General features: G+C 36.8%; 5 protein-coding genes across 9 annotated transcripts; 3 read left to right on the forward strand and 2 right to left on the reverse strand.

The window, feature by feature from the left end:
- Positions 1–739: 739 nt before the first annotated feature.
- On the forward strand, positions 740–7,286 carry LOC106389670 (conserved oligomeric Golgi complex subunit 3-like). Its single transcript, XM_013829991.3, has 25 exons — positions 740–994; positions 1,141–1,224; positions 1,299–1,406; positions 1,518–1,562; positions 1,644–1,718; positions 1,797–1,892; positions 2,064–2,141; positions 2,340–2,425; positions 2,548–2,614; positions 2,786–2,848; positions 3,021–3,122; positions 3,312–3,416; positions 3,507–3,599; positions 3,841–3,929; positions 4,284–4,503; positions 4,796–4,885; positions 4,959–5,075; positions 5,167–5,199; positions 5,375–5,461; positions 5,545–5,607; positions 5,785–5,901; positions 6,036–6,128; positions 6,374–6,499; positions 6,710–6,810; positions 6,928–7,286. Exons 1-25 carry the CDS (start codon positions 917–919, stop codon positions 7,055–7,057), a joined length of 2,346 nt encoding a protein of 781 aa, XP_013685445.2. The 5' UTR covers positions 740–916; the 3' UTR covers positions 7,058–7,286.
- A 409-nt stretch (positions 7,287–7,695) lies between these two features.
- On the forward strand, positions 7,696–14,964 carry LOC106354284. Of its 5 annotated transcripts, XM_013794189.3 has the most exons (10): positions 7,697–8,610; positions 8,720–8,764; positions 9,764–9,837; positions 10,004–11,129; positions 11,601–12,753; positions 13,047–13,326; positions 13,717–13,824; positions 13,918–14,196; positions 14,277–14,420; positions 14,499–14,964. In XM_013794189.3, exons 4-10 carry the CDS (start codon positions 10,046–10,048, stop codon positions 14,685–14,687), a joined length of 3,237 nt encoding a protein of 1,078 aa, XP_013649643.1. In that variant the 5' UTR covers positions 7,697–8,610; positions 8,720–8,764; positions 9,764–9,837; positions 10,004–10,045; the 3' UTR covers positions 14,688–14,964. The 5 variants fall into 5 exon arrangements, with proteins under 5 accessions (XP_013649645.1, XP_013649643.1, XP_022544918.1 ...); XM_022689197.2 differs by lacking the exon at positions 9,764–9,837 and having other exon boundaries at positions 8,702–8,764; XM_013794192.3 differs by lacking the exon at positions 9,764–9,837.
- A 1,949-nt stretch (positions 14,965–16,913) lies between these two features.
- Positions 16,914–20,073, forward strand: LOC106354286 (monoacylglycerol lipase-like). The gene is made up of 7 exons (XM_048736209.1): positions 16,914–17,986; positions 18,103–18,141; positions 18,252–18,322; positions 18,872–18,936; positions 19,007–19,096; positions 19,180–19,272; positions 19,352–20,073. Exons 1-7 carry the CDS (start codon positions 17,523–17,525, stop codon positions 19,751–19,753), a joined length of 1,224 nt encoding a protein of 407 aa, XP_048592166.1. The 5' UTR covers positions 16,914–17,522; the 3' UTR covers positions 19,754–20,073.
- Positions 20,074–20,292: 219 nt separating this feature from the next.
- Positions 20,293–22,676, reverse strand: LOC125576352. The gene is made up of 2 exons (XM_048736210.1): positions 22,542–22,676; positions 20,293–22,426 (listed from the first exon to the last, which is right to left on the reverse strand). Exon 2 carries the CDS (start codon positions 21,277–21,279, stop codon positions 20,422–20,424), a length of 858 nt encoding a protein of 285 aa, XP_048592167.1. The 5' UTR covers positions 21,280–22,426; positions 22,542–22,676; the 3' UTR covers positions 20,293–20,421.
- Positions 22,655–23,639, reverse strand: LOC106354287 (nudix hydrolase 21, chloroplastic). The gene is made up of 2 exons (XM_013794194.3): positions 23,403–23,639; positions 22,655–23,307 (listed from the first exon to the last, which is right to left on the reverse strand). Exons 1-2 carry the CDS (start codon positions 23,534–23,536, stop codon positions 22,917–22,919), a joined length of 525 nt encoding a protein of 174 aa, XP_013649648.1. The 5' UTR covers positions 23,537–23,639; the 3' UTR covers positions 22,655–22,916.
- Positions 23,640–23,693: the final 54 nt, after the last annotated feature.

Raw genomic sequence — 23,693 nt, forward strand, 5'->3', positions numbered from 1 at the left:
TTTACCAAAAAAAATGTTTTTTCACTGTATATACTAACACAAAAATTAAGTTACAAGACTAAATGAATCTAGCTAAATAATTTATTTATTAATAATATGCATGGATTTGTACAAACCGCGGCTACATGTTAATCATTGAAGAAAGAAGACAAATGTTTGCACGTATCTTTGTATTTTCTTTATAAATTGTAACTGAACACAATGTTAGACAAACTCTAAAGGTTTTAGTATTTTTTTAATGGTGAAGTATAATAAGGGAAAGACGAAATGGAAGTTGGAGTATAGATATGATTAAGTTGGGCGTAGCTATCAGCCACCAATAAATATATTTCAAGGTAGCAATTAAACCTTGGTCAAAAAAACACTAAAAAGTAAATATAATGGGATTCAGGTGAAGATAAAAAGCATATATATTGACATTCGACACGACTTATAACTACACCCTCTAGTCTTTTTGTTATGTTACCCCTTAAACCGTACTCTCTAATGTCAGTTTAAGTTTAATTTTCTTAAATTTGGTTTCATAATCACTCCTACATATCTTCCTTAGGCTAAATATGTCAGTCATCACGAAAGAGAAGACGATATACATAAGTGAAAGTTTCAATCTAGAAGCCTTGGAGAAAAATGTAAAAGTTATAGAAATTTAGGACTAATTTGCAATAACTGATAAATATTGTTGAAGACGGCACACGTGTGACATCACTCTAGTATCAAACCGTCGTTCCTTAATCGCGTTTTTTCGATAACGCCAACGCCAACCCGGAAAAGCGTCTTCTTTCTAGCGTTTTGGTTCGTGTAAACTGTAACTCCGTTTAGATCGCAAATCAGCACAGCAAGTGAACACATTCTCAAGCGAAAGAGTAAACGATACGCAGGAGGAGCCTATCGATCGTCTCTCTGAATCGCCATAGCTATGGCGGCATCGTCTTCAAGCGTTCCCAGATCTGGAGCCGTCTCCAAAGGCTACAATTTCGCTTCCACTTGGGAACAGGTAATCGCGATATCCTAAGCTCGAGATCCCGCCGTTAGATCAATCGATGAGTCTGGATCTGAATGAACTGAGAATAACAGAGATTCACTGTGTGGATTGACATGCTTTATCTCCCATTTCGTAATGTGGTTACTCTCCAATTGCAGAGCGCTCCTTTGACAGAGGAGCAGCAAGCAGCGATCGTTTCGTTATCCCACGCAGTCGCTGAACGGCCGTTTCCTGCTAATCTCGTGAGTATTGAGGTTATCTGTTTTGGTTTGTAGTTGCTGGAATGTTATCTCAGTGTTAGTTTTTTTGGTTTTAGGTACATGAGAATGTTCATCGACCTGAGAATGGCTTATCTGTCTCGGTAGAGGACACACACTTGGGAGATTCTGGAGCAATTGAAGCTGTTTTGGTTAATACGAATCAGGTAGAAAGATCATGCTTAGTTGATTTGATGATAAAGAAGTTGCATTTTGTATTTGTTGGCATTAGTACTAATGCTTCTTCATTTCGGATGTATGTTTTTTTTTTACTACAGTTCTACAAATGGTTTACTGATCTTGAATCAGCGATGAAGTCTGAGGTTAGTGATAGTGAGGTTAAGAATGGGGGGATATATTACTTGGTATGTGTCTAATTGATTTGTTTTTTTTTTGTGACGTAGACAGAGGAGAAGTATCGGCACTATGTCGATACTTTAACTGACCGCATCCAGACGTGTGATGATATACTTCACCAGGCAGGTTTTTTCCACCAAGTTTTGTATAGTGCTGTGGCCTTACCTGACCAATAAATAATAAGCTAGCTGTTTCTGTAGGTTGATGAAACGCTCGACCTATTTAACGAACTGCAGCTTCAGCATCAAGCAGTAACAACAAAGACTAAAACTCTTCATGATGCATGCGACCGACTGGTATTGTCTTCACTCTTTCTTTTATGACTGCGTGTTATTTTCTCCAACCTGCTAAAAATATTGAAAATAACAAACAATTTATGCTTAATCCATCTTGGCGGATCAAGAGTTTCTTGAGATATGTGATTCTTATGGTTTGCTTATCTGAGCTCTTTCTTTCACCTTTTCTAGTTAATGGAGAAGCAGAAATTGATGGAGTTCGCAGAAGCGCTAAGGAGTAAGCTCAACTATTTTGATGAATTGGAGAATGTAAGATTTTAAATACTGGCCTAACAACATAATTTTTGCTTGCGTATAAGTGTGTAGCTGCTTAAGATTGCACACTTGTTTTACTCATTAAAATAATCTGCTTAGTGTATGTTTCTCACTGAATACTGGTTGTAAATTTAGGAGAAAATACCGAAGCTGTTGAATTTCTCTAATTTATGTTTCCTTTTTATCTTGCAGATATCCTCCAACTTTTACTCTCCAAATATGAATGTATCAAACTCTAACTTTCTCCCACTACTGAAACGGCTCGATGAGTGCATATCGTGAGTAAATGTTGTTGCAAACAATAATATAACTGGCGATTTTCTAAAAGAACGCCGCGTTTAAAATTCGTCCTTCTCCCGTGGAAAGATCGTAATTTGTTTCTTTACCATGGTTTCCGTAGGTACATCGAAAGTAATCCCCAATATGCGGAGTCAAGTGTTTATTTGCTCAAATTTCGTCAGCTCCAGGTACTATGAAAGAGCCCTCACTCTCGCTGTCTCTCCTCCCTGTTTCTCTCACTGAGAGACGCATGGGTTTACAATTCTTGCGCATGCACACACTGTTTCCAGAATTTATAGAGGAGCTAATTATCCTGTAACATCTGTTATGAGAGAAGACTAATATTTATAATTTTACAGTCACGCGCCTTGGGTATGATTCGAACTTACATCCTTGCAGTGCTCAAAACTGCTGCTTCCCAGGTAACTATTCCTTGTAACATGCATATAGTTTTGCACAGCTTACACAAAACATGTACTTAGTTATGTTGACTGTGTATGTACGTATTGAATTCCTCTATGCCTGTAATCTATGCGTAATATGAATTGTGTAGTTATGCCTAGTTTTCCTGAGACATGTTAAATTTATTATCAGGTTCAGGCAGCATTTCGCGGGACAGATGGAAACAAAGCATCTGTCTCGGAGGGTGTCGAGGCATCTGTTATATATGTTCGCTTTAAGGCTGCTGCAAGTGAGGTAATACCTTTTGACTTTTTTTTTCCATTTTAGTGCAAAAATTCCAGGGCCACAATATTATATAAAGAACGGAAACTTTCTTTTGTAGCATTATTCAGTTTCATTTTATGAGAGTTTTAGTGTTGAGAGTACGGCATCATGATATTTTCCTTCTTATGACATTTAACATCGGAAAAATATTTTGTCCAGCTTAAACCTGTATTGGAGGAAATCGAGAGTAGGTCGGCAAGAAAGGAATATGTTCAAATCCTTGCAGAATGCCACAGACTATACTGTGAACAACGGCTTTCTCTTGTGAGTCTATTTTTTGGATTTACAACATGATTTAGTTTCTATCTGCTGGTAACTATAATCGCCTGTTTATTTTTCATTTCACATTATCAGGTCAAAGGCATAGTTCACCAACGAGTATCTGATTTTTCCAAGAAAGAGGCACTGCCATCTTTGACAAGATCTGGTTGTGCATATCTGATGCAGGTATGTGATTGAAAATAAAGGGACGAGTACCTCTCTTAGTCCAGAGGGATACTAGGATTTATATCAGTTTAGCAGAAAGGACCATCATCATAGGGAATAGAAAGTCAATATAGCTGTCTTCGAGAGAGACAATGCCTGGATTATCAGCTTTAGCAACTGAAAGTTTAGAGATTATTAATGGACTTGGTTTTGAAAAAAAATAAATTAACGTATCACATGACTTCTCCATTATGAATTTCAGGTTTGTCAAATGGAGTATCAACTGTTTACGCATTTCTTTCCAGCATCATCGGAAGAAGTTTCGAGTCTGGCACCTCTAGTGGATCCTTTGTAAGCTTTTATGTGCCGTGCTGTCCATGTTCACCATCTCTGTTTCTGTGCATTTTAATCCTACAAGTGATTTTGGTGCCATTTTATACTGAGATATAAACAGCTGATATAGATTGAACTAGTTTGAGCCAGATGGATTTCCTTTGTTATGTCTTATGCCATGCTTCCAACTGTAGTTATTGTAGTCGGTGGATCCACTACACTGTAGTCAACTTTCCTTGAGTCTGAATACGACTTATTGAATAAGAGATAGAAAATATGAGCAAGCACTGCATAGGTGATCCAGATTGTTTTCCGTTTTTCAAATCTTATGCGATGCTAACAATTTATCATAACTGCTTGATTCCTGAACAGGTCTACGTACTTATATGACATTTTACGTCCAAAGTTGATTCACGAGGCAAATATTGACCTTCTCTGTGAGCTTGTTCATATCCTTAAAGTTGAAGTCTTGGGAGAGCAGTCCGCCAGACAGAGTGAACCCCTGGCTGGATTGCAGCCTACATTACAAAGAATTTTAGCCGATGTTAACGAGAGATTGACTTTTCGTGCCAGAACATATATTCGAGATGAGGTGCCGTTTTACCTTACAAGCAGATGTTTGGATCGTTTTCCTACAACTTCTTTACTGTCTCTCTCCCTTGTTGTTACTTCCACAAGCATGATTCTCATCTGCGTCTATGTAGAAATAGTGAAACTTATATTTTGTCCCCCGTAAGGCGACTAATCTGATAATATGAAGTTGTCTTATAAATCTGATGCTGAACGACTCTTAAGTGGAGAAATTTGCTAGTTTTGGCGGTCTTATCCTGTTAGGTTTACTTTCCTTCAGTTGCTCTGTTTGAACCCCCTTCTTACTTATGCAGATTGCAAATTATATTCCCTCTTATGAAGATCTGGATTACCCTGCAAAGCTGGAGGGATCTCCTAATACAACATCTGATACCAATCTCGGGGTAAAATATCAATTTTCAGATTATTTCCATGATTTGGTAATCTTTAGTTGTATACTTACATTCTGTGGTGCAGGATGATGAAAACGCTGATGTGTTTAAGACTTGGTATCCACCTCTGGAGAAGACGCTCTCTTGTCTATCTAAACTATATCGTTGCTTGGAGCCTACAGTCTTCACTGGGTTAGCACAGGTAAGACTGCCAATCAGTAGCTTTATTGCTTCTCATTCTGTCAAAGAAGACATGCAAAGTTGTCTAACTGACCATCTCTTCTGTTTCACAGGAAGCTGTAGAAGTTTGCTCTCTGTCAATTCAAGTAAGCAAGCTAGAAAACCAGATTTTCATAACCTTGACGTTTGATCCCTTTTCAGCTGTCCTTCTTTTCATTGATATTATCAGTTAATCTAAGATGTGACATTTTCCTGTAATACTTTAGTTATTTTTGTTTGTATAATTACTAAGTCCACATTATTTTGTCAAATGTGCAACAGAAAGCCAGCAAGCTTGTCATTAAGCGATCAACTACAATGGATGGTCAGCTGTTCCTTATCAAGCATCTCCTTATCTTGAGGGAACAGGTTATGGCTGATCTATCTTTACTTTGCTTATTTTGCTATATAGCCAATGGTTATATTTTAACGATACTTATATTTGTTTCCAGATTGCGCCTTTTGACATAGAATTTTCTGTCACCCACAAAGAGCTTGATTTCTCCCATTTATTGGTTAGTTTTTCAACAATCAGGTCCACTTTGTATGATAGATCTAAACATTATTTTATGCCTTTGAGAATGCTTATCTTTGGTGCAGATTTCATATCTTTTTCCTCCTTCAGTTTCTTTCTTTGCTGATGACTTTGTTAACTTTCGCCAGTAATTAATATTATTCATAAAATTGGTTAGGAACACTTGAGGAGGATACTTAGAGGTCAAGCTTCACTTTTTGACTGGTCTAGGTCAACCTCCCTAGCAAGGACACTTTCACCTCGAGTTTTGGAGAGCCAAATAGATGCCAAGAAGGTTTGTAATTTTCTCTTTCACCCACCATCAATTGCAGATTTGCTTCTAGCTTTACGTGGATGGCTCTTCAATGCTAGATCCTTGCATTACTTTATATGAATGGGAATGATGCATATGGCCCTTTAATTTTGCAGGAACTAGAAAAATGTCTTAAGACAACTTGCGAGGAGTTTATCATGTCAGTCACTAAGCTAGTTGTGGATCCTATGCTTTCATTCGTAACCAAGGTGAGTTTCTCTTTTCCTCTGTCTTCTGGGGAACTTTTTTCAAGTTTTCTAAAGATTCTAGAAGTCCTATATAAAGTCAATTCAGTAGTCTTGCACCGTTTCATTTTCAAGAAACTTTAAAATCTTCTTTGTCTATGTTACGCAATGCACTGATCATGAGAGGAGGGCTCTGTTATCTAAAGGGGCTTCTCTCGTAATGGAATAGCGTAATAGCTTTGCTGTGTTTATACGTTGTGTGTATGCAGGTGACAGCCATAAAAGTTTCTCTATCCAGTCGAACTCAGAATCAAAAAGTTGACTCTGTCATGGCTAAGCCGCTAAAGGAACAAGCATTCGCTACTCCAGATAAGGTGGCTGAACTTGTTCAGAAGGTATGTCAGCTCCCCATTAAGCTCTCCTGGACGCAACTTCCTTTACTGAGCCCTGATATTAAAATATATGTTCATCAGTATTCCTAGTTCTAACAAATACAGATGCTAAGGATCCCTTAAACATGCATTTGTTGTTCTGAAGTTAAATTAATTATAGTAAGCACAGGGAAATGATGATTTTGTATCACTTTATTTTTTTCCTTTCACCAGGTATATGCTGCAATACAACAAGAGCTGCTTCCGATTTTAGCAAAAATGAAACTCTACCTACAGAATCCATCAACAAGGACCATACTTTTCAAGCCGATCAAGTAAGTCCATATATAGACCATCTAAACTATCTTTGGCTTGTTTCATATGTGTGTTTGGTTCAAATTCTCTTTCTAGTTTAAATACTAAGAAATTATGTTTAATTTATATAATTAAAGGACAAATATAGTGGAAGCTCATACACAAGTGGAGTCTTTGCTGAAAGCGGAGTACTCAGCAGAAGAACAAGCCAGCATCAATATGATATCCATTCAGGATCTGCAAACCCAACTCGACAATTTGCTTTAAGGTCATGCCTCAATCAATGGTTTTGATTTTATTATATGAAGAGTACTTTTGCTTCTTTTGGCTCTACTTTTAGCATACTTTACAAGAGTTGTCGTCAAAAAAAAAAACATACTTTACAAGAGTTCACTTTAGATATATAAATATTATTTTGTATCCAAGAACTCATACATCTGTTGGTCTCTGCATTCAATATATCTGAAGGTGAAAGATGTAGATCTTTATGCTTCTACATAAGCTAGTTGTCAAGTTTTCTTTGGGGTTGGTGGTTAATGTATGACAGTAGAAATGACGGACTGAACGCACAAGAAAAAAATTATCATCGCCAAAAAAAACCTTGTTTTACAGTCACGATATCACGTTTATTATAAGACGTGTAATTGTCACCTCAGGTGCCAAAGAGAAGTTAAATTTCAAAAAATGAAATGATGTTCTTCCACGCATAATCTAAGCTCAGACCACCTTTCTTGAAGGATTAAAATATTTTCAAACTAGTTTTTAAAGTATATTGGCTTTTAAGCATTTTATTTTTATTTTTGAATCGCTAAATGGTTCAGACTTCAGAGTACAGACACAAAAAAGTTAAAAACTATTGTAGTTTGTATAAATTGTATTTGCTTGAAGCAATTATTTTCAAATCTTCAGATACGTTTTATTCAGCTGTCTAGTTTAACTTCTAGCTGGGACTCTCTCTCTCTTCTCTAGAGAGAGAGAATTCTCTCTTCTTGTCCCTCTTACCAGAATCTAATTTTTCAGAGGGAAGATGAGAGATTTGTTCTGGTTTTGATGTAAGATAATTTCAATCGAAAGATTGAATCTTTTACTTCGCTTTGGCGATTTCTTTTTTCCTGTTGAGGAATAAGCTTCGCTTTATGCGATCTTTTGTTGTGTATCTTCAAAATCGGGTTGGGTTGTTCTTCATGTTTCTTCAAGTTTTATCCTATCCTAACCTGTTTTTGAAATCAAATAAAGTTAATCTCTCCTCTTTCACAACAAATTTCGAATCCCGTATGTTTTTGTGTTGGAATCTTTTTCTCCATAGATCTCACTTACTCCTTTCTAATTAGAGTCAATCTCTACTTTTTTATGTGAAGCCAATGATAGGCTTTTAGTAGAGTTTCTTTGAGGAAGGGATGATGTGGTGTTGGATTTGCTCTCGGTGGAATTATATAGAGATTTAGATAAGTCGGTATCTCTTTGATGGTCCGACAAAAATCTCCCATAGATCCTCCGAGCTCTCCCCAAGTTTATCATCTATTGGAGGCTGAGTTTTCAACCATAAACAACGGTTTAAGTGGAAGATGGAGTTCTATTGGTACCAGATCTTAAGTCTTGAAGAAACGACATGATAGGGGAACGATTCAGGAGCAACACCGGTGGAGGAAGCTTGCAGCGGGCGGGTTCACCGCTTCCAGTGCGAAGGTCATGCGTTTGGACGTGTGTCTTCTCGGAGCTCTTCTTGCGGACACGTGGAGGACACGAAGCTCTCACCGTTTTCTCTATTAGGTTATAATGTCTTAGAGCAACCGCAACGGCGGTTTATACTCAGTCCCTAGGTGTTAATCCTTAACTATTAACAATATAATAACATTATTTATCTTAGATAAGCTAAGGATGAGTCCTAAGCTAAGGATTAAAATTGGTTAGTCCTTGTTGACGTGGCAGGGGAATTGGTTCCGTCTCTTCACGGGTTTCGCGACGCTATCGAAGGTAAGTTACCAAAAAATTATATGAATGTGTATTAAATTAAAAGAGTTATTATATAGTTGGAAGTCACACCTTTAATTCTATTTATACAATTGACGGTTCAATTCTAATATTAGAATCTAATAATTGTAAAATTAAAATCTAATAATTGTAAAATAAAAATATAATACTTGTGCAATGAACAAATCAAAAAAGTCATAAAAAAATTTTCATTTCATTTTCATTTCAGGTGATGAAAACTAATAATTGTTGTATTTCATATTTAATCATGTAATAAATAAATATTTCAATTTAATAAATAAATATTTCAATTTAACATGTTTTAATTTATTTTAAAAATGTTTATAATATTTTCAAATTTATTATTCTTTTATTCTTAAGGATTCCTAATGGATAACACCATTGGACATACTAATTTGATTAGAGTCCTTAACTATTTAAAAAAAAAATAATAATACTATAATATACCTAAGGATTCCAATGGTGAGTACACCATTGGAGATGCTCTTACACTAATTTTCTTTGGGCTTTTGTATCTGATACCAAGTTGTAAGTGTCCATTGGGCTTACTTAATGGAATTAAGTTGACAAAAAAAAAAAAAAAAAAAAAAAAAAAAAAAGTTTAACTTCTAGCTGTCCAGTATCTCTAACTGATATGTATAAAAATAAATATATTTCCACTTTCAACAAATGAAAAAAGAGAATTTATTTGCAATTTTGAATCTCATAAAAATAGAATAATGGAGAAAGAAAGAAAGAAAGAAAAGAACCCTAATCTAAAGTTATTTAAAATTAAGGAATCTTTAATGATTCGAAGTGAATGTCCGAAATCATTACATCCAAACGAAACCTAAACATAGCTTCGTCTTCGTTTGATCTGTAAGCACATTTTCTCCTCTCGCGGTACCAGAACTCTCATTTCTCGTTGGATCCACTCTCTCCCCCACCCCCTTATATACGCCTTTTTAATTTCATCTATCCTCTTCTTCTTTGGATCTCCAGCTGTTCTCCAGACTCTTTGATCTCTCATTTAGAGCATATGATTCCTTAGGATCCTCGCGCTTATCGGAGCAAACGTGAGTCCCGCAGAAAATCTTATTAATAATAATGTGACTGACATATCTGTTTTTATCTTTCTGCCTGATTCTTGATTTGTTTTTTTTTCGTAGAGAGTTTGTGTATGTATTATTAGAAAACACCTGAACAGATTAAAAAAAAAAGTTTTAATCTTTGGTTTTACAGGGTAGGTGCTAAGTGCTTTCTCCTGTTACCCTTTGGTCAACAATGACGGACCAAAGCTCTGTTGATGGGATCCTAGAGTTTCTCAAGAAGAATCGCTTCTCTAAAGCAGAGGAAGCTCTGCGTAATGAGCTCAACAACAACAACAACCCTTCTGACTTGAATAGGTTTCTTGAGAATCTTAGCCTTGAGGACAAAGATTCAAGCAAAGGTTCAAAACCAAAGGCTAGTTCTCAAGATAGTCAAGTCTCCAACGAGCTGATTGTGAAAGAGATTGACTGTGGGATTGGCAATAATGGGTCTGTAATCAAATGTGGAATTGGTGAGAAACCTAGCAAGAAGGTTATATCAAGGGAGATGAGCTTCACATTCTCTGAAAACTCAGGTGATGCTGCTGATGCGCGTTCCTGTAAACTTACTACTTCAGGTAAGGGTATCTTAGACCCTTATCGAAGCATTGATGATGTTAGTGGTAGCAGTGTGGTGGATCCATATTCATTGGAACAGTCGAGGCATATTGATAAGAAGATAGTGGAAACTGGTGAAGATATTGTTTTCTTTGGCAACAAGACTACTTCATGGTCTGGAAACGCTACTAGTAAAGGGAACTCTGGATCCACAGTAAATGAGATTGATAGGCCGATTGAAAAAAGCTATAGCACTCGCTTAAGAACTGAAGATGTGGCAGATACAACCTCAGAGAACTTGAAAGAGAGTTCTGTGAAGACTTCGAGAGGCGATGATGCCTCAACTAGTTACAGTAAGGTCACCAGCTCGGACAAAAGAGACGGAAAGAAAAAGGCAGCAGCAGACATTAATGATGTGAGGGCGGCGATCAAGGAGCAGGAGAGTGAGGTGGCAAGAGCTTTGTTCTTTGGTAAAACTCAATCTACCTTTGATGACAAGAATGTAAGCAGCTTGGGCTTTCCGCTTGTCTATGATGCAAGGAAGGAAGAGTTTCCTAGGCTGCCTCCTGTTAAGCTTAAGTCTGAAGACAACCCTCTGAGTCTTTACTGTGAAGAGAAGTTTGAGCGTGATGGTTCAGGCTCAAGGCCGATCAGTGATGGAGAGTCTCTTCTCATTGGCTCGTACCTTGATGTTCCCATTGGACAAGAAATCAGCTCATCAGGTTAGATAGATTACATGGTAATTTCGGTTGGTTCGGTTAGTTTGGTTAGAAGTTCGGTTCGATTTGGTAGGTTTTCTAAAAAAATATGTATTCGATTCAGCAATCGGTTACTTCGGTATTCTCTTTTAAAAAAAATTATACCCAAACCATACCATAACCCCAAAAACTAACCAAATTTTGAACTGAACTAACCCTCCGGAATTTTACAAAACTAAACCAAAATAAAAAACTCCGGAAGGATTTTCATAAACCAACTAACCGAACTTTATTTAGGGTTAATTCGGTAAGATTTATGTTGAACCGAACTAACCGAACCAGCAGGTCTAAACTAGACTATCCTCTTTCTTTTGAGTTCTATAAAACCATGTTGCTTCACTTTCTACTTTTTCTTTTAGTTTTGACCGCAACCTTATCAATTTTAGTTGGAAGTGTGAAAGTAAGTCTTTTAATTTCCCAATGATGTTCATATAGGTGGAAAAAAATCTGCTGGAGGAAACTGGCTTTCAGTAAGTCAGGGAATAGCAGAGGATGTAGATGCATCAGATCTTGTTTCTGGCTTTGCCACCATAGGTGATGGCATGAGTGAATCCGTTGATTACCGTAATGAATACTGGGACTCTGACGAGTATGAGGATGATGACGACATTGGTTACGTCAGACAACCTATTGAGGATGAAACATGGTTCCTTTCCCATGAAATTGATTATCCAAGTGATCATGAGAAAGCAACCACCCGCGGAAGTCCTGATCATGCAACCAAAGACGAGGATGATGATCAGTCTTACGCAGAGGAAGCTTCTTCTTATATATCTGGCGAACAGTATCCTCTAGCCAAAGTTGTTGAGCCTGAAAGTGACCGGAGACTTACTGTTTCAGAGATCTATCCAGCTAGCAAGAAGGATGAGATGATATCGCAGTATATTGGGGAGCTGGTGGATGAGGAAGTGCTCGATTCGATAAGTGATGAGCCTGTTTGGCAAGGGTTTGAAGCTAAGAAAGGCGTGAATGTTGTTCATGATGATCAGCATGATTCAGTCAGGTCCATTGGTGTGGGTATTAATAGCGACGCAGCTGATTTCGGCAGCGAAGTGCGTGAGAGTTTGGCTGGAGGGAGCAGCGAGGGAGATTTTGAGTACCCTCGTGATCATCATGATGCTGTATCATCATCATCATCCAGGTTTAAACGTATTGATGGAACAAACAAGAATAAACAGAAAGCAAGTGAAGAAGAAGACTCAGGGGGAAGTTTCCATGTGAAGAAGACTCAAACCGATGGAGGTTTTGAGTTTGGCAATCAGAAAACGGTGATTAGAGATACTTCAACAGCTACTGATGATATGGTTGCTACTTGGAGACGGAAAAGCAGTGATACGTCAAGTTCTTCGGTGAAAGAAGATAATGCAAAATCTAGAAACTCGTCATCTCCCTCGTCTCTGTCAAATTATGCTTGCGGAGAAAGGAAGCATGCGGATAAAGAAGATGATGGTAGTGAGAGTGAAGATGATAATGCGACAGCACTTGATGACGAAGAGGCGGTGGCTGTCCAAGAGCAAATTAGACAAATTAAGGCACAAGAGGAGGAGTTTGAAACCTTTAACCTCAAGATTGTGCATAGGAAAAACAGGTAACCTTTCTCCCCTAGCTTTTATGGTTTGAACTATCACAGTAATTTCGGTTTGTTTCCTGTCTAAGAGAGTAGGCCTGCGGGTTCGGTTTCTTCGGTTAGTTCGGGTCGGTTGAAATCTCGCCGAAGTGAACCGTAAAGAAATTTTATTCGGTTTTCGGTTAGTTTGGTTTCAAAATTTTTTTTGGTTTAAATTGAATAAAATTTGAATTTTTTTGTTAAGTTCGGTTAATTCGGTTCGGAATATAGCTGGATGCTGCTTTCTTATTATTATAATTTTTATGTTTGATCAGAACTGGTTTTGAAGAGGAAAAGAACTTCCACGTGGTTCTAAACTCGGTGATTGCTGGGCGTTACCATGTCACCGAGTACCTTGGATCAGCAGCCTTCAGTAAAGCCATACAAGCGCATGACTTACAGACAGGAATGGACGTCTGTATAAAAATCATAAAGAACAACAAAGACTTCTTTGACCAGAGTCTTGACGAGATAAAGCTTTTGAAGTATGTTAACAAGCATGATCCTGCTGACAAATATCATCTTCTCCGGTTGTACGATTACTTTTATTACCGGGTAAGTGATCACACCTCTACTGAACAGTTGCACTCTGCTAGACAATATCAAAATGGACCAATCGTGTAACTTTTAGGGAGGTGAGGTCCAATAGTTTTTTTGCTTTATGGTTAATGTTTTGGGCTCTGCAAGCTGCACATTCATCTATGTATTAGCGTCTATGTCCTTTACAATTTTAGCCAATGCTCTAAAAATCGGTCTAGGCATCTGGCAAAGCATCTGGCAAATCTGACTTAAACGAAACGATTTTGATTTTTGGTCTAGTCGCTCAAAAAACCGGTCTAGTCATTTCTTGAACATTGATTTAGCTTTAGTACCTTTTATATAATGGCGTGTCTTTTTGAATGGTTTGAAATAATGGTTTCCTTGGATGTGTTTTTTCTTTTGCAGGAGCATTTGCTAATTGTATGTGAACTTCTTAAGGCTAACCTATACGAGTTCCACAAATTTAACAGAGAATCAGGTGGTGAAGTCTATTTCACAATGCCAAGATTACAGGTTAGTCACCACCGCTTCATCATATACCATTTTTAGCATAGTTTTACATATCTAGCCGATTCCTGATCTCTCTTGGACCGTTTATTGTTACAGTCAATCACGATCCAATGCCTTGAAGCACTTCAGTTTCTACATGGACTAGGACTTATACACTGCGATTTGAAGCCTGAGAACATATTGGTGAAAAGCTACAGCAGATGTGAAATAAAAGTCATTGACCTTGGAAGCAGCTGTTTCGAGACGGATCACCTATGCTCCTATGTCCAGTCGAGGTCGTATAGAGCACCAGAAGTCATTTTGGGACTTCCTTATGATAAGAAGATAGACGTGTGGTCTCTTGGGTGCATTTTGGCTGAACTATGTACGGGGAACGTAAGTGCATAGTAACAGTGCTAATGCTAATCGGAGCATAGTAACAGTGCTAATGTATCGGTTATGTCATTTTTTTACAGGTTCTTTTCCAGAATGATTCTCCAGCAAGTTTGCTTGCAAGGGTTATGGGAATCATAGGATCTATCGATCATGAAATGCTTAGGAAAGGACGTGATTCCCACAAATACTTTACAAAAAACAGAATGCTATACGAGCGGAACCAGGTGAGTGGGTCCAGTGACCTTAAATGAACTCATGCAGCTCTGAATGCTAATAAGAACATTTTCTCTAACTTTTGGCAGGAAAGCAGCAGATTAGAGTACTTGATACCTAAAAGAACATCACTGAGACATAGGCTACCAATGGGAGACCAAGGATTCACAGACTTTGTGGCTCATCTTCTTGAGATAAACCCAAAGAAGCGACCTTCTGCGTCAGAGGCTCTCAAGCACCCTTGGCTTTCATATCCATACGAGCCAATCTCTACTTAAAACAATAAGTGACTTACTACTTTGGCTATCAATAAGAAAAAAAGAGAGTAGCCAAAACCGCAGATTAGTGGAAAGCTCATCATCAGTGTAAGAAGTTATATGCGAGTGCAAAGGTGAGATGAAAAGAATTTTTTTGGGTGATAAAATTTGATTAGATCATGTAACATTGGCTTGTGATTATTATTTACTCTTAGAAACAGATTGTAGTAAAACTGTTTTTTTTTTGTATCAACTGCTGATCATTAGTCCTTTTGATTATGATATTTATTAATGTTTACTTTGATGTTATTTTCATTGTTTATGTTGTTTTTAAGTTTGTTTGGTCGGCTTTATTAAATTGTAAGTGATAAGATAATAAATAACAGTAGAGTGGATAGTGAAACAAACCCAATTTAAAACTCATTAATTGAAATCTGAAAAAGCTTCAAAATATAAATGGGTTTTTGTCATCAGGAAAAAGAAAAGTTTTATTAGCAGAAAATGATTAAAAGACTGACTACACTAGAATTTTAGGATCACTTTTAAGCGTTTACTCAGGTACGCTTATATCTTGGTACTGTTGTTTACAAGTCGCCAGCAATAGTGATCAAAACAGTAAGCAATAAGCTATTGTTGTTCGTTTCATTTCTTATCAGCAATAGCAACCAAAATTTTGATAGTTATTTTTCCCATAAAAACACTAATTTATTGATAAAAATGCTAATTTATCAGTGATAAAAAATTGAGTCGTTGGTCGCTGAAATTGATCGTCTAATCATTACAATAATTAAACGAACAACATTTGACTGCTATGGCTAACGACTCTCAAACGAACATGTGGCCAGCGACTGTCAAACGAACAGGGTTTATTGCCAAAGTCTTAATATTTTGTATGTGATAGTATTGTTCAATAAGATTTTACAATGATTTGTATGTTTTCCAGATTGGGATGGAATCACGGATCACCAGGACACGCAGGCTACCTTGTCAACGAAGCAACAGTGGTTTCTCGAGATTTTCAGTCTGTGTCTCTAGGAGGTATGTCGGTAATAATGTTTAATAATATATTACTCCTATGTGGTTGATATGAAATTAGACAGGCTACTGGAACAGAAGAAAAAAGAGTGGCGTTTGTAAACGCTATTTTTGGAGCCGTGGATAAGAAGTGAGGGGTCTCTTTGCTACACGTGTTTGGTCCATCGCTCCCTTGAAAGCAACGGTTCTGTTTCTTTCACGACGATAACCAGCCGCCGCGTTTCACCACGTGGCTTTTTTGGTCGAAATTTTAGACTATTATTATGCAAACATTTTCTGAATTGTTTTGCATAAAAAGTTTTCTTATGCAAACAAAATCGTCCGTAAGTGTCTGTATAGTTGCGACTAGTATCACGTTACAAGGTGAACTATTACTAGATTATCATTCACTTCTTACTGTGGATGCTTGTTTAGTTTTTTTTTTTTACTATGCGAACATAGTTAAAAGGGTAATTGTCAATAATAGCACATTTTAAAGTTTATGTCTCAAAAATAGTACTAGAAGTAGAAAGTCACAAAAATGACATTCACTAAAGGGTAAAATATTCCTAATACCCTTGGTTTAAAATTAAATAAACAAACAAAAATAAATAAAATAAAAATAAAAAAATGAAAAAAAGATTTTTTTTTTATAGTTTCAGATTATATGTTTTCAGATTCGAAATTTTTATAATTTTTTTTTTTCAAAATTTTTTTTTTAATTTTTTTTTTCAAATTTTTTTTTTATAATTTAAAAATACTTTTTGAAATTGTTTTTAAAATTTTTATTTTTTATTTTAGTATTTTTTTTTTATAAAATTTTAAACACTAATTCCAAAAACCCATCTCTTAACTCTAAATCCTAAGGTTTGGATTAATTAACCCAAGGGGTATAAGTGTATATTTACCTCTTTAATGAAACCTATTTTTGTAACTTTGAGCCTTGAATGCTACTTTGAGAACATAAACTTGGTTTAGTGTTATTCTAGTCTTTTTCTCTAGTTAAAACTTAAAATGCTTTCTACTATTAATGTTTCAGTGAAATCTGTTAGTGTGGAGTGAAGATGTCTAAATACGAATTGACTGATTGTAAGTTTGTAACATTTTTTTGTGGTTGTAATTTTTAAGACGTGGTTAATTCATTCGTGGCCCTAGTTGAGAACGATAGTTGTCGTTTTGGTGAATAAAATTATATCACGAAACCTTCCATTATATCGCAAACGTCCAAAACACGACGTGACCATTGGAGGCATGGTTAGAAAAAGCTAACATAATAGTTGGGGCAATATCGAATTTATTCTTACTTGTGGAGCTTTTTATTCTAATTTTTAATCATATATTGCTAAAATGAATCAACCACGAAGAAAGTAATTTGCCAAAAAAAGAAGTGATTTACATCCGATACAAATGGAAGATTACACATAAAGATAAATAATATATGGACCTTTCATGTGTCGATTCTGGAAGCATCTCCTCGTGTCTTCTCATGTGTCCCGAAGCTACGAAGGCTTTTTGTCCAAGTTAAAAAAAAAATTCACAAAACGGTAATAAAAGATTTGAATTTATTTCTTTATAAGGAAGGTTATCCTCTCGAATAATTTCACAATCATCTTTTCTTTCTTCTTTTTCTTCCTCATCAGCCATTATTATTATAATCCAAGCTCTGTTTCTTTTAAAGCTCTGTTCATAATAAAAAGAGGAGGCCCTAAATTTGGATTCTAATTTTGGACGACAAAACAATTGTTTTTGTCCAAAAACAAATTTGTGAACCCTTAGTGTAATAACAATCATCATCGTCAGTTTCTTAAAAAAAAACAATCATCATCGTCATCGTTATCGTTAATGGCGGTGGAAACAATGTCCATGGGAACAGATCATTCATCAGCTTTGATTCTAACGTCGGGAGCAAGCGGTCGCGTTAGGGCTCTCTTCTCCATGAGAGAGCTCAAGCGCCTCTTTACCATCATCCACTCGCTCATTCTCTTCCTCCTCCTCCCGTTTCGCTTCGTCCTTTGGCAGGGGAAGATGGGAGCGGTGGTGATCAGAGACGAGAAACAGGAGAGGAAGGTGCGAGCCGCGCCGCAGATCTTGGTCAAGAAAAGGAACATGATCAGCGTCTCGCCTCCTTCGGTTCCAGCTGCGGTGGTTGATGAGGAGGTTGCCGTTAGAAGGGAGCTTGCGATAAGGCGAGTTTTGGAAGATGAAGGCGGAGATGGAAGCTACGACAGAGATTATTCGCTTTTCACGACGAAGAGAGGCGACACGTTGTTTACTCAGTCATGGTCACCTCTTTCCCTTAATCACAGGTAATTATTTTTCGTTTAACTTAAGTTTTGTTCTTACAAAAAAAAGTTTATTACAAAATATTTCATTATGTTCTTGTCTGGTTTCTTAACTTTCTTGATTTGTCTCTTTCTTGCAGGGGACTTGTTGTTCTGCTACATGGCTTAAATGAGCATAGGTCTGAATATATATACGTTTCTAGTTATGCATCATTTGCTTTGTATATATAGTTTTTTTCTTTTGGAAGAAAGAAAGCTTAATATTAATTCTTTTTCAAAATTTTGACAGTGGAAGGTATAATGATTTTGCAAAGCAGCTAAATGCTAATGGGTTCAAGGTCTATGGAATCGATTGGATCGGTAATCTTTCTTCTCTTTCACCACTTGTAATTAGCTTTCTGATATTCATCCTTAGCCAAAGGGGATTCTGTAGTCTGCTGGGTCAAAATGAGTCAGTTACTCGAACATCACATGAAAAGTTATCAAAGTATAAAAACCTATACATGGTTTTCAATATCTTGATGATTTGAGGTTAAAAAATAAATTCACATAGTTAGTAGTCTTGATCTTGAACGTTTGGTAACATATATGTAACATGTTCTCAGCATAAATAGAAGCAGACATTAGTAGTCTTCAACAATGTCTCTCTGTGTTTGGATGTGGCAGGGGAATATAGTGATTTTGTGTTTGAGGTGCTGCTTAATTCGTGTGGAAAGGTGACACATAAACCTCATCCTTAGTTTTACACTGCCAACAACTTAGGGACTATGATTTTTTTTTTTTTTGTTTACTATGATTTGTTATATATGCATGAAGTTTAGAAGTTATAGCCTTTTCAGGCATCTCCCTCAGTGATAATAACTTCCATATCTAATTCATCTGACCGTGAAAAGTAAATGTTTCTGCCAGGTCATGGTGGAAGTGATGGACTTCATGCTTATGTTCCTTCCCTTGATTTCGCTGTTGACGATTTGGTATCTGACTCTCCCCCCTCTATAGTTTTTAGATTCCAAAACAAACTAACACCATCATTACCTTTTGTAGAAATCATTTCTTGACAAGGTTCTCACAGAGAATCCAGGACTCCCCTGTTTCTGCATTGGACACTCAACAGGAGGAGCCATCATCCTCAAGGTTAACATCTTTAGACTCCTATTAAACAGCCATCATCCAAGTAGTACAAAATCTCAAACGATGTATAAAACAATCAAGTGCAGGCTATGCTGGATCCAAAGATCGAGTCTCAAGTTTCAGGCATTGCATTGACTTCACCAGCTGTTGGAGTCCAACCATCTCATCCAATCTTCACAGTAAGTCATATATAGTTCACTCATTTTTCAACTAATCCTTACCAGTCTGTTCAGGCTTATTTGTTTTTTATTCAAACAGGTTCTTGCTCCAATCGTTGCGTTCTTGTTGCCAAGGTACCAACTCAGTGCAGCAAACAAGGAAGGAGTGCAGGTTTCTCGTGATCCACAAGCTCTTATCACCAAATACTCTGACCCTTTAGTCTTCACCGGATCCATCCGGGTTAGAACCGGCTACGAGATCCTTAGAATCGCTTCTCACTTGCAGCAAAACTTAAACAAAGTGAAAGTTCCTTTTCTTGTCATGCACGGTACAGCAGATACAGTGACTGATCCCAATGCCTCTAAGAGGCTCTACGAGGAAGCTTCTTCTTCAGACAAATCGATAAAACTCTTTAAAGGATTGTTGCACGATCTACTCTTCGAGCCTGAGAGAGAAGTTATAGCTGGAGTCATTTTAGATTGGTTAAACCAAAGGGTTTAAGCTTCTTGGTTCAGACAAAAAGAATAATATATATCGTGGAAATTTCTGAGTAACTTGACTGAGAAACATTTTAAGGAGTTCTTGGTCGATTTAACAACTTGTTGGTTGATTTTTCTCAACTCGTAAGGTAGCGAAAAGACAAGACTCAAGAAACTGGACTCTCTTGCTAGTTATTGTATCTCTCAGAACAATTTGACGCTGGTATATTGTCATAAATCATTAATAATTTTGTAACTTCGAGGATGATACTATTTCTATCTAACTACTACTGTCATACTAGTTCTTATATGAAATCTATATGAGATTTTCTGATTTTGATTGTTTCCGCTTGTAAATATTTTTGTTGTGTGAACTAAGCATTTTTTTTTTGAATTAATGATGAGAGAGAGCGTGTCTTTGATATAGGCAGTGTTCTAGAAGGCTCCTTGCTTCTATTCAAGGCTTCAAGCAAGTAGACAAGACCAAGATTTTTCACGTACAAGATATATAAGGGACTTTTCATGATTTAAATTTCGGATAATTAAATGCAATTTAGAACTGATCAGCAAACAGAAACATCAAATCTCTCACATATGATTGGTTTAACAAGATGAACACATAATGACATTTTTTTACACAAGCAAACTAAGAAGCAAACAAAGGAAAGGGTACAAAATAAAAGAAGCAATTTAATCAGCAGAGGAGAGCATATCTTTGACGTAGCCACCAAGCCATGGATCCATGGTCTCTGACCTAGTCTCCCAGGTTGGATCAAACGCTTCCCATGGAGTACTCTTGAGATCTTCCACACTAACACCCAACTCCTCAAGGGTCACATATCGGTTATTACTACCAGAACTCTCACCGAGAATCTTGTCTTCGCTCAAAGCAATGAACTCATCAAGAGACACATGTTGATTTCCCTTGTTGCTACAACCAGAACTCTCATAGAGAATCTCGTCCTCGCACGAATCAATAAAGTTATTATCATGATGACTTGAGGATAAAGATCTCTCGTTACCCTTCTTTGTATCCTTAATGATGAGAGCATTAATAGAACAAAAAGTAAAGCAGTCATCCACATGGGACATGTTGTGTCTGGTCTGGTAGCTGCCTAGCAGTGGATCTTGATTTGTTTTGTTATTACCACCATTGTGACTCTCATCGTCGGAAAAATCAAAGAATTTACCACGTTGAACTAATGCTAATGCTCTCTCATACCTCTTCGCCTTGCTCTTTGGTAAGCTTGATGAACCCACAAGTGAAGCAGCATCCTTAGACTTTGGTAACCCCTTGACCACGCTATTTAAACCGTTTAAGGCACCAGGCTCGTCCCACCAAGACCCAAGCCTTTGCTTCTTATTCTTATTCAGCTCTAGGGTTTCCTTCACCTCATCGTCGCTGATCATGATGGCTTCATCAGTACAAGATGATGATCTCAAGGCTTTGTGGTCCATCATCTGATGACTCGAACATTTCTTGGTGAGTGAGTACTCTTGTTTCCTCAACTCCATGTTTCGTTTCGCAGCAATTATATGATTGAACATGATTTTAGAGAGGTCTTTAATATGGTTTTTTGTGGTTTAAAGCGTAATGAGTTCTTCAGTTTGTATAAAGAGGAGGAGCTTGGTTGTGATCCTAGTATTGGCAAAAAAATAGTTTTTTTCACATAAGGTAACTTCATAGTTATTTTTTGTTGGTCAAACTTTTTTATTGTTCAAACTTTTTTACTGGTCAAACTTTTTCATAAACTTTAATAGAGGTTTTTATTTTTGAGAGATGGCATAACTTTAATAGAGTTACTATAATATACAGTTACTTAAAAAGCAATTATTGAGTCTAAATTATTAAACTGACATAATTATGTTTATTTGGAATCATGGAGCAAAAAAAAATACTTTAATTTACTCTAATTAAGAACTCTAGTTAGTTATTTTCTAAATCATAATTAACATTAAATCCTAAAATTATTAATGTAGACAAAAATCAGTAATAGTTTTTTTTGTATCATGGAGACATGGACTATGTGGTTTATGATTAATTTTAAACTTCAAATAAAGGAAAATGGTTGACCAAAGAAGGTTTACCTTATTTTTGTTTTGTAAGATATATCTAAAATATTGTTACATCGGACTGCTTTCTTTAGGCGAACTCGGCAGGAGTTACCAATGAATCCTTTGTATATTCATGAAAATACATTGAAAGTTAGACCATGCGCAGCGGCGAACCGCTCATTGGGGTTCACAAAATTAATTTTTTTTTTCGTTTGATTTTAAAAATAAATAAATAAAATGACCAATAGCGGACCGCCATGTGGTGTGGAACCCGCTGAACAGTCACGATCCAGATTCACGCGGGAGAGGCAGGACAAGCCGAAGTCTTTAGTTATGCTTATTTTAATTTTTTTTTTTTGTAAAACGTGCGATTCTTTCCTCTTGAACCCCTGATGCGCATGCCCTTAGAATTCGTTATTACAGTATGAAGATAACATCAAAACAGCTACCTGGATATCAGGTATATTTTGGGTTGGGGTTTGGATATCAGGCATAATGTAATATTTTCAGTAGTTGCTTGATTCTGTAATATTTTAGCTTAGCTCCCACGTGCGAAGGATTTGAGGTTTAGTCTCAGCTCTTTGAATATCTGACCTTGGTTTAGCTTCTTCCACGAATATAACCCTTCCATCAAAAAAAACTGGACACAAACAAAAAATAAGAGATGGGAGTTTTGATTTGCAGTTAACCCTTTCTTTGTTCTCAATCGATTTAAAAATGAATAAAAGTGTACGTATGATGTTGACCTGAGTTACCTTTCTGTGCATCCCTTCAGTTGCTTTCACTAGCTCCTCCTCTGTTTCATACCAAAGGAAAGCCTATTTGCTACCTTGTCCATCACCAAGTTAAATATACGGGGACAATCAAGAATATGAATAACAATTTATATTATTTTGATCATCCAATTTATTTATATACACAGTTGCAGATTACAGGAAGCCCAAACATTATTCAAACAATTAAAATGAATTTTTTTCTATCTAAATACCTATCTAACCAATGAATAAATCAAATCAAAAGACTTAAACATGATCTGCTCTTCAAAAACTCCCCCATGAAAGCTTTAGAACAATCAAAAGTCTTTTCTTTATACATCATCCATCCATCCATCCATCCATCCAAGATCATCATCATAGACATTTCCGGTCAATGAAAGCATCCAAAGCTTCCCTCATCCACCAATTCTGACATAAGTCAATCGCTTCAGACAAACAAACCCACTTCCTTTGTCTGAATCCCGACTCAGGCCACTGCTCAAACTGCTCGCTAACGAGCATAGGAAACATGAACCCGTCATGAACCATACTATGTCTTTTGCTTTGGTATTGCCACTTCCCAAGCGTCTCTTCGAGATGACCCGTTACACCAGCTTCCTCCATCGTCTCTCTTAACGCTGCTTCTTCTATTGATTCATCGATCTCCCAACCACCTTTTGGTAACAACATCCCTTTCCCTTTCTTCTGTGCACTTATTAACAAAACTTCAATCTCTCCATCGTTCTTGTATCTATACGGTATGCATCTGCGTAACCAAAACCAAGATTCAGATTCTAAAAAAACCATAAACCCTAGAATTTAAAAAAAATTAAAATTAGAGTTTTGTTTAATTTTACGTACCCGACGACCTGACGATACCCAGTTGTATCGTAGCGTTGTAAATCTCGTCCGGTTCGAGAGACCAAGGAGACGACCTTTTGAATCGGAGTTGGAGAATAGTTTGAGATGAATAGAGAAACATAGAGATCTGTCATCTTTGTGTTTGGTCTTCTTCTCTTGAGAATGAAGAAGATTGATTTGATGATGAAGACCAGAGAGAGAGATTGGAACGAGGAGGAAGAAGATGAAACGTTGTTATTTATAAGTAAAGTCTCACGCGCTTTATTACAACTTTTTGGTCAACTAGCTTCC

This window comes from Brassica napus, chromosome A7 (assembly GCF_020379485.1).
Source record: "Brassica napus cultivar Da-Ae chromosome A7, Da-Ae, whole genome shotgun sequence".
Taxonomy (NCBI): domain Eukaryota; kingdom Viridiplantae; phylum Streptophyta; class Magnoliopsida; order Brassicales; family Brassicaceae; genus Brassica; species Brassica napus.

What these genes read in the sequence shown, in the direction of transcription:
- LOC125576352 (XM_048736210.1), bottom strand. Translation starts at nt 21,279, where the DNA reads ATGTTCAATCATATAATTGCTGCGAAACGAAACATGGAGTTGAGGAAA.
- LOC106389670 (XM_013829991.3), top strand. Translation starts at nt 917, where the DNA reads ATGGCGGCATCGTCTTCAAGCGTTCCCAGATCTGGAGCCGTCTCCAAA. An exon ending in TCGCTTCCACTTGGGAACAG is followed by an intron (nt 995 to 1,140) that starts GTAATCGCGATA and finishes CTCCAATTGCAG; the next exon opens with AGCGCTCCTTTGACAGAGGA. An exon ending in AATCAGCGATGAAGTCTGAG is followed by an intron (nt 1,563 to 1,643) that starts GTTAGTGATAGT and finishes TTTGTGACGTAG; the next exon opens with ACAGAGGAGAAGTATCGGCA.
- LOC106354287 (XM_013794194.3), bottom strand. Translation starts at nt 23,536, where the DNA reads ATGACAGATCTCTATGTTTCTCTATTCATCTCAAACTATTCTCCAACT. An exon ending in GGGTATCGTCAGGTCGTCGG is followed by an intron (nt 23,308 to 23,402) that starts GTACGTAAAATT and finishes TTGGTTACGCAG; the next exon opens with ATGCATACCGTATAGATACA.
- LOC106354286 (XM_048736209.1), top strand. Translation starts at nt 17,523, where the DNA reads ATGGCGGTGGAAACAATGTCCATGGGAACAGATCATTCATCAGCTTTG. An exon ending in CCTCTTTCCCTTAATCACAG is followed by an intron (nt 17,987 to 18,102) that starts GTAATTATTTTT and finishes TCTTTCTTGCAG; the next exon opens with GGGACTTGTTGTTCTGCTAC. An exon ending in CATCTCATCCAATCTTCACA is followed by an intron (nt 19,273 to 19,351) that starts GTAAGTCATATA and finishes TTATTCAAACAG; the next exon opens with GTTCTTGCTCCAATCGTTGC.
- LOC106354284 (XM_013794191.3), top strand. Translation starts at nt 10,046, where the DNA reads ATGACGGACCAAAGCTCTGTTGATGGGATCCTAGAGTTTCTCAAGAAG. An exon ending in ACAAGAAATCAGCTCATCAG is followed by an intron (nt 11,130 to 11,600) that starts GTTAGATAGATT and finishes ATGTTCATATAG; the next exon opens with GTGGAAAAAAATCTGCTGGA. An exon ending in CTGAACTATGTACGGGGAAC is followed by an intron (nt 14,197 to 14,276) that starts GTAAGTGCATAG and finishes ATTTTTTTACAG; the next exon opens with GTTCTTTTCCAGAATGATTC.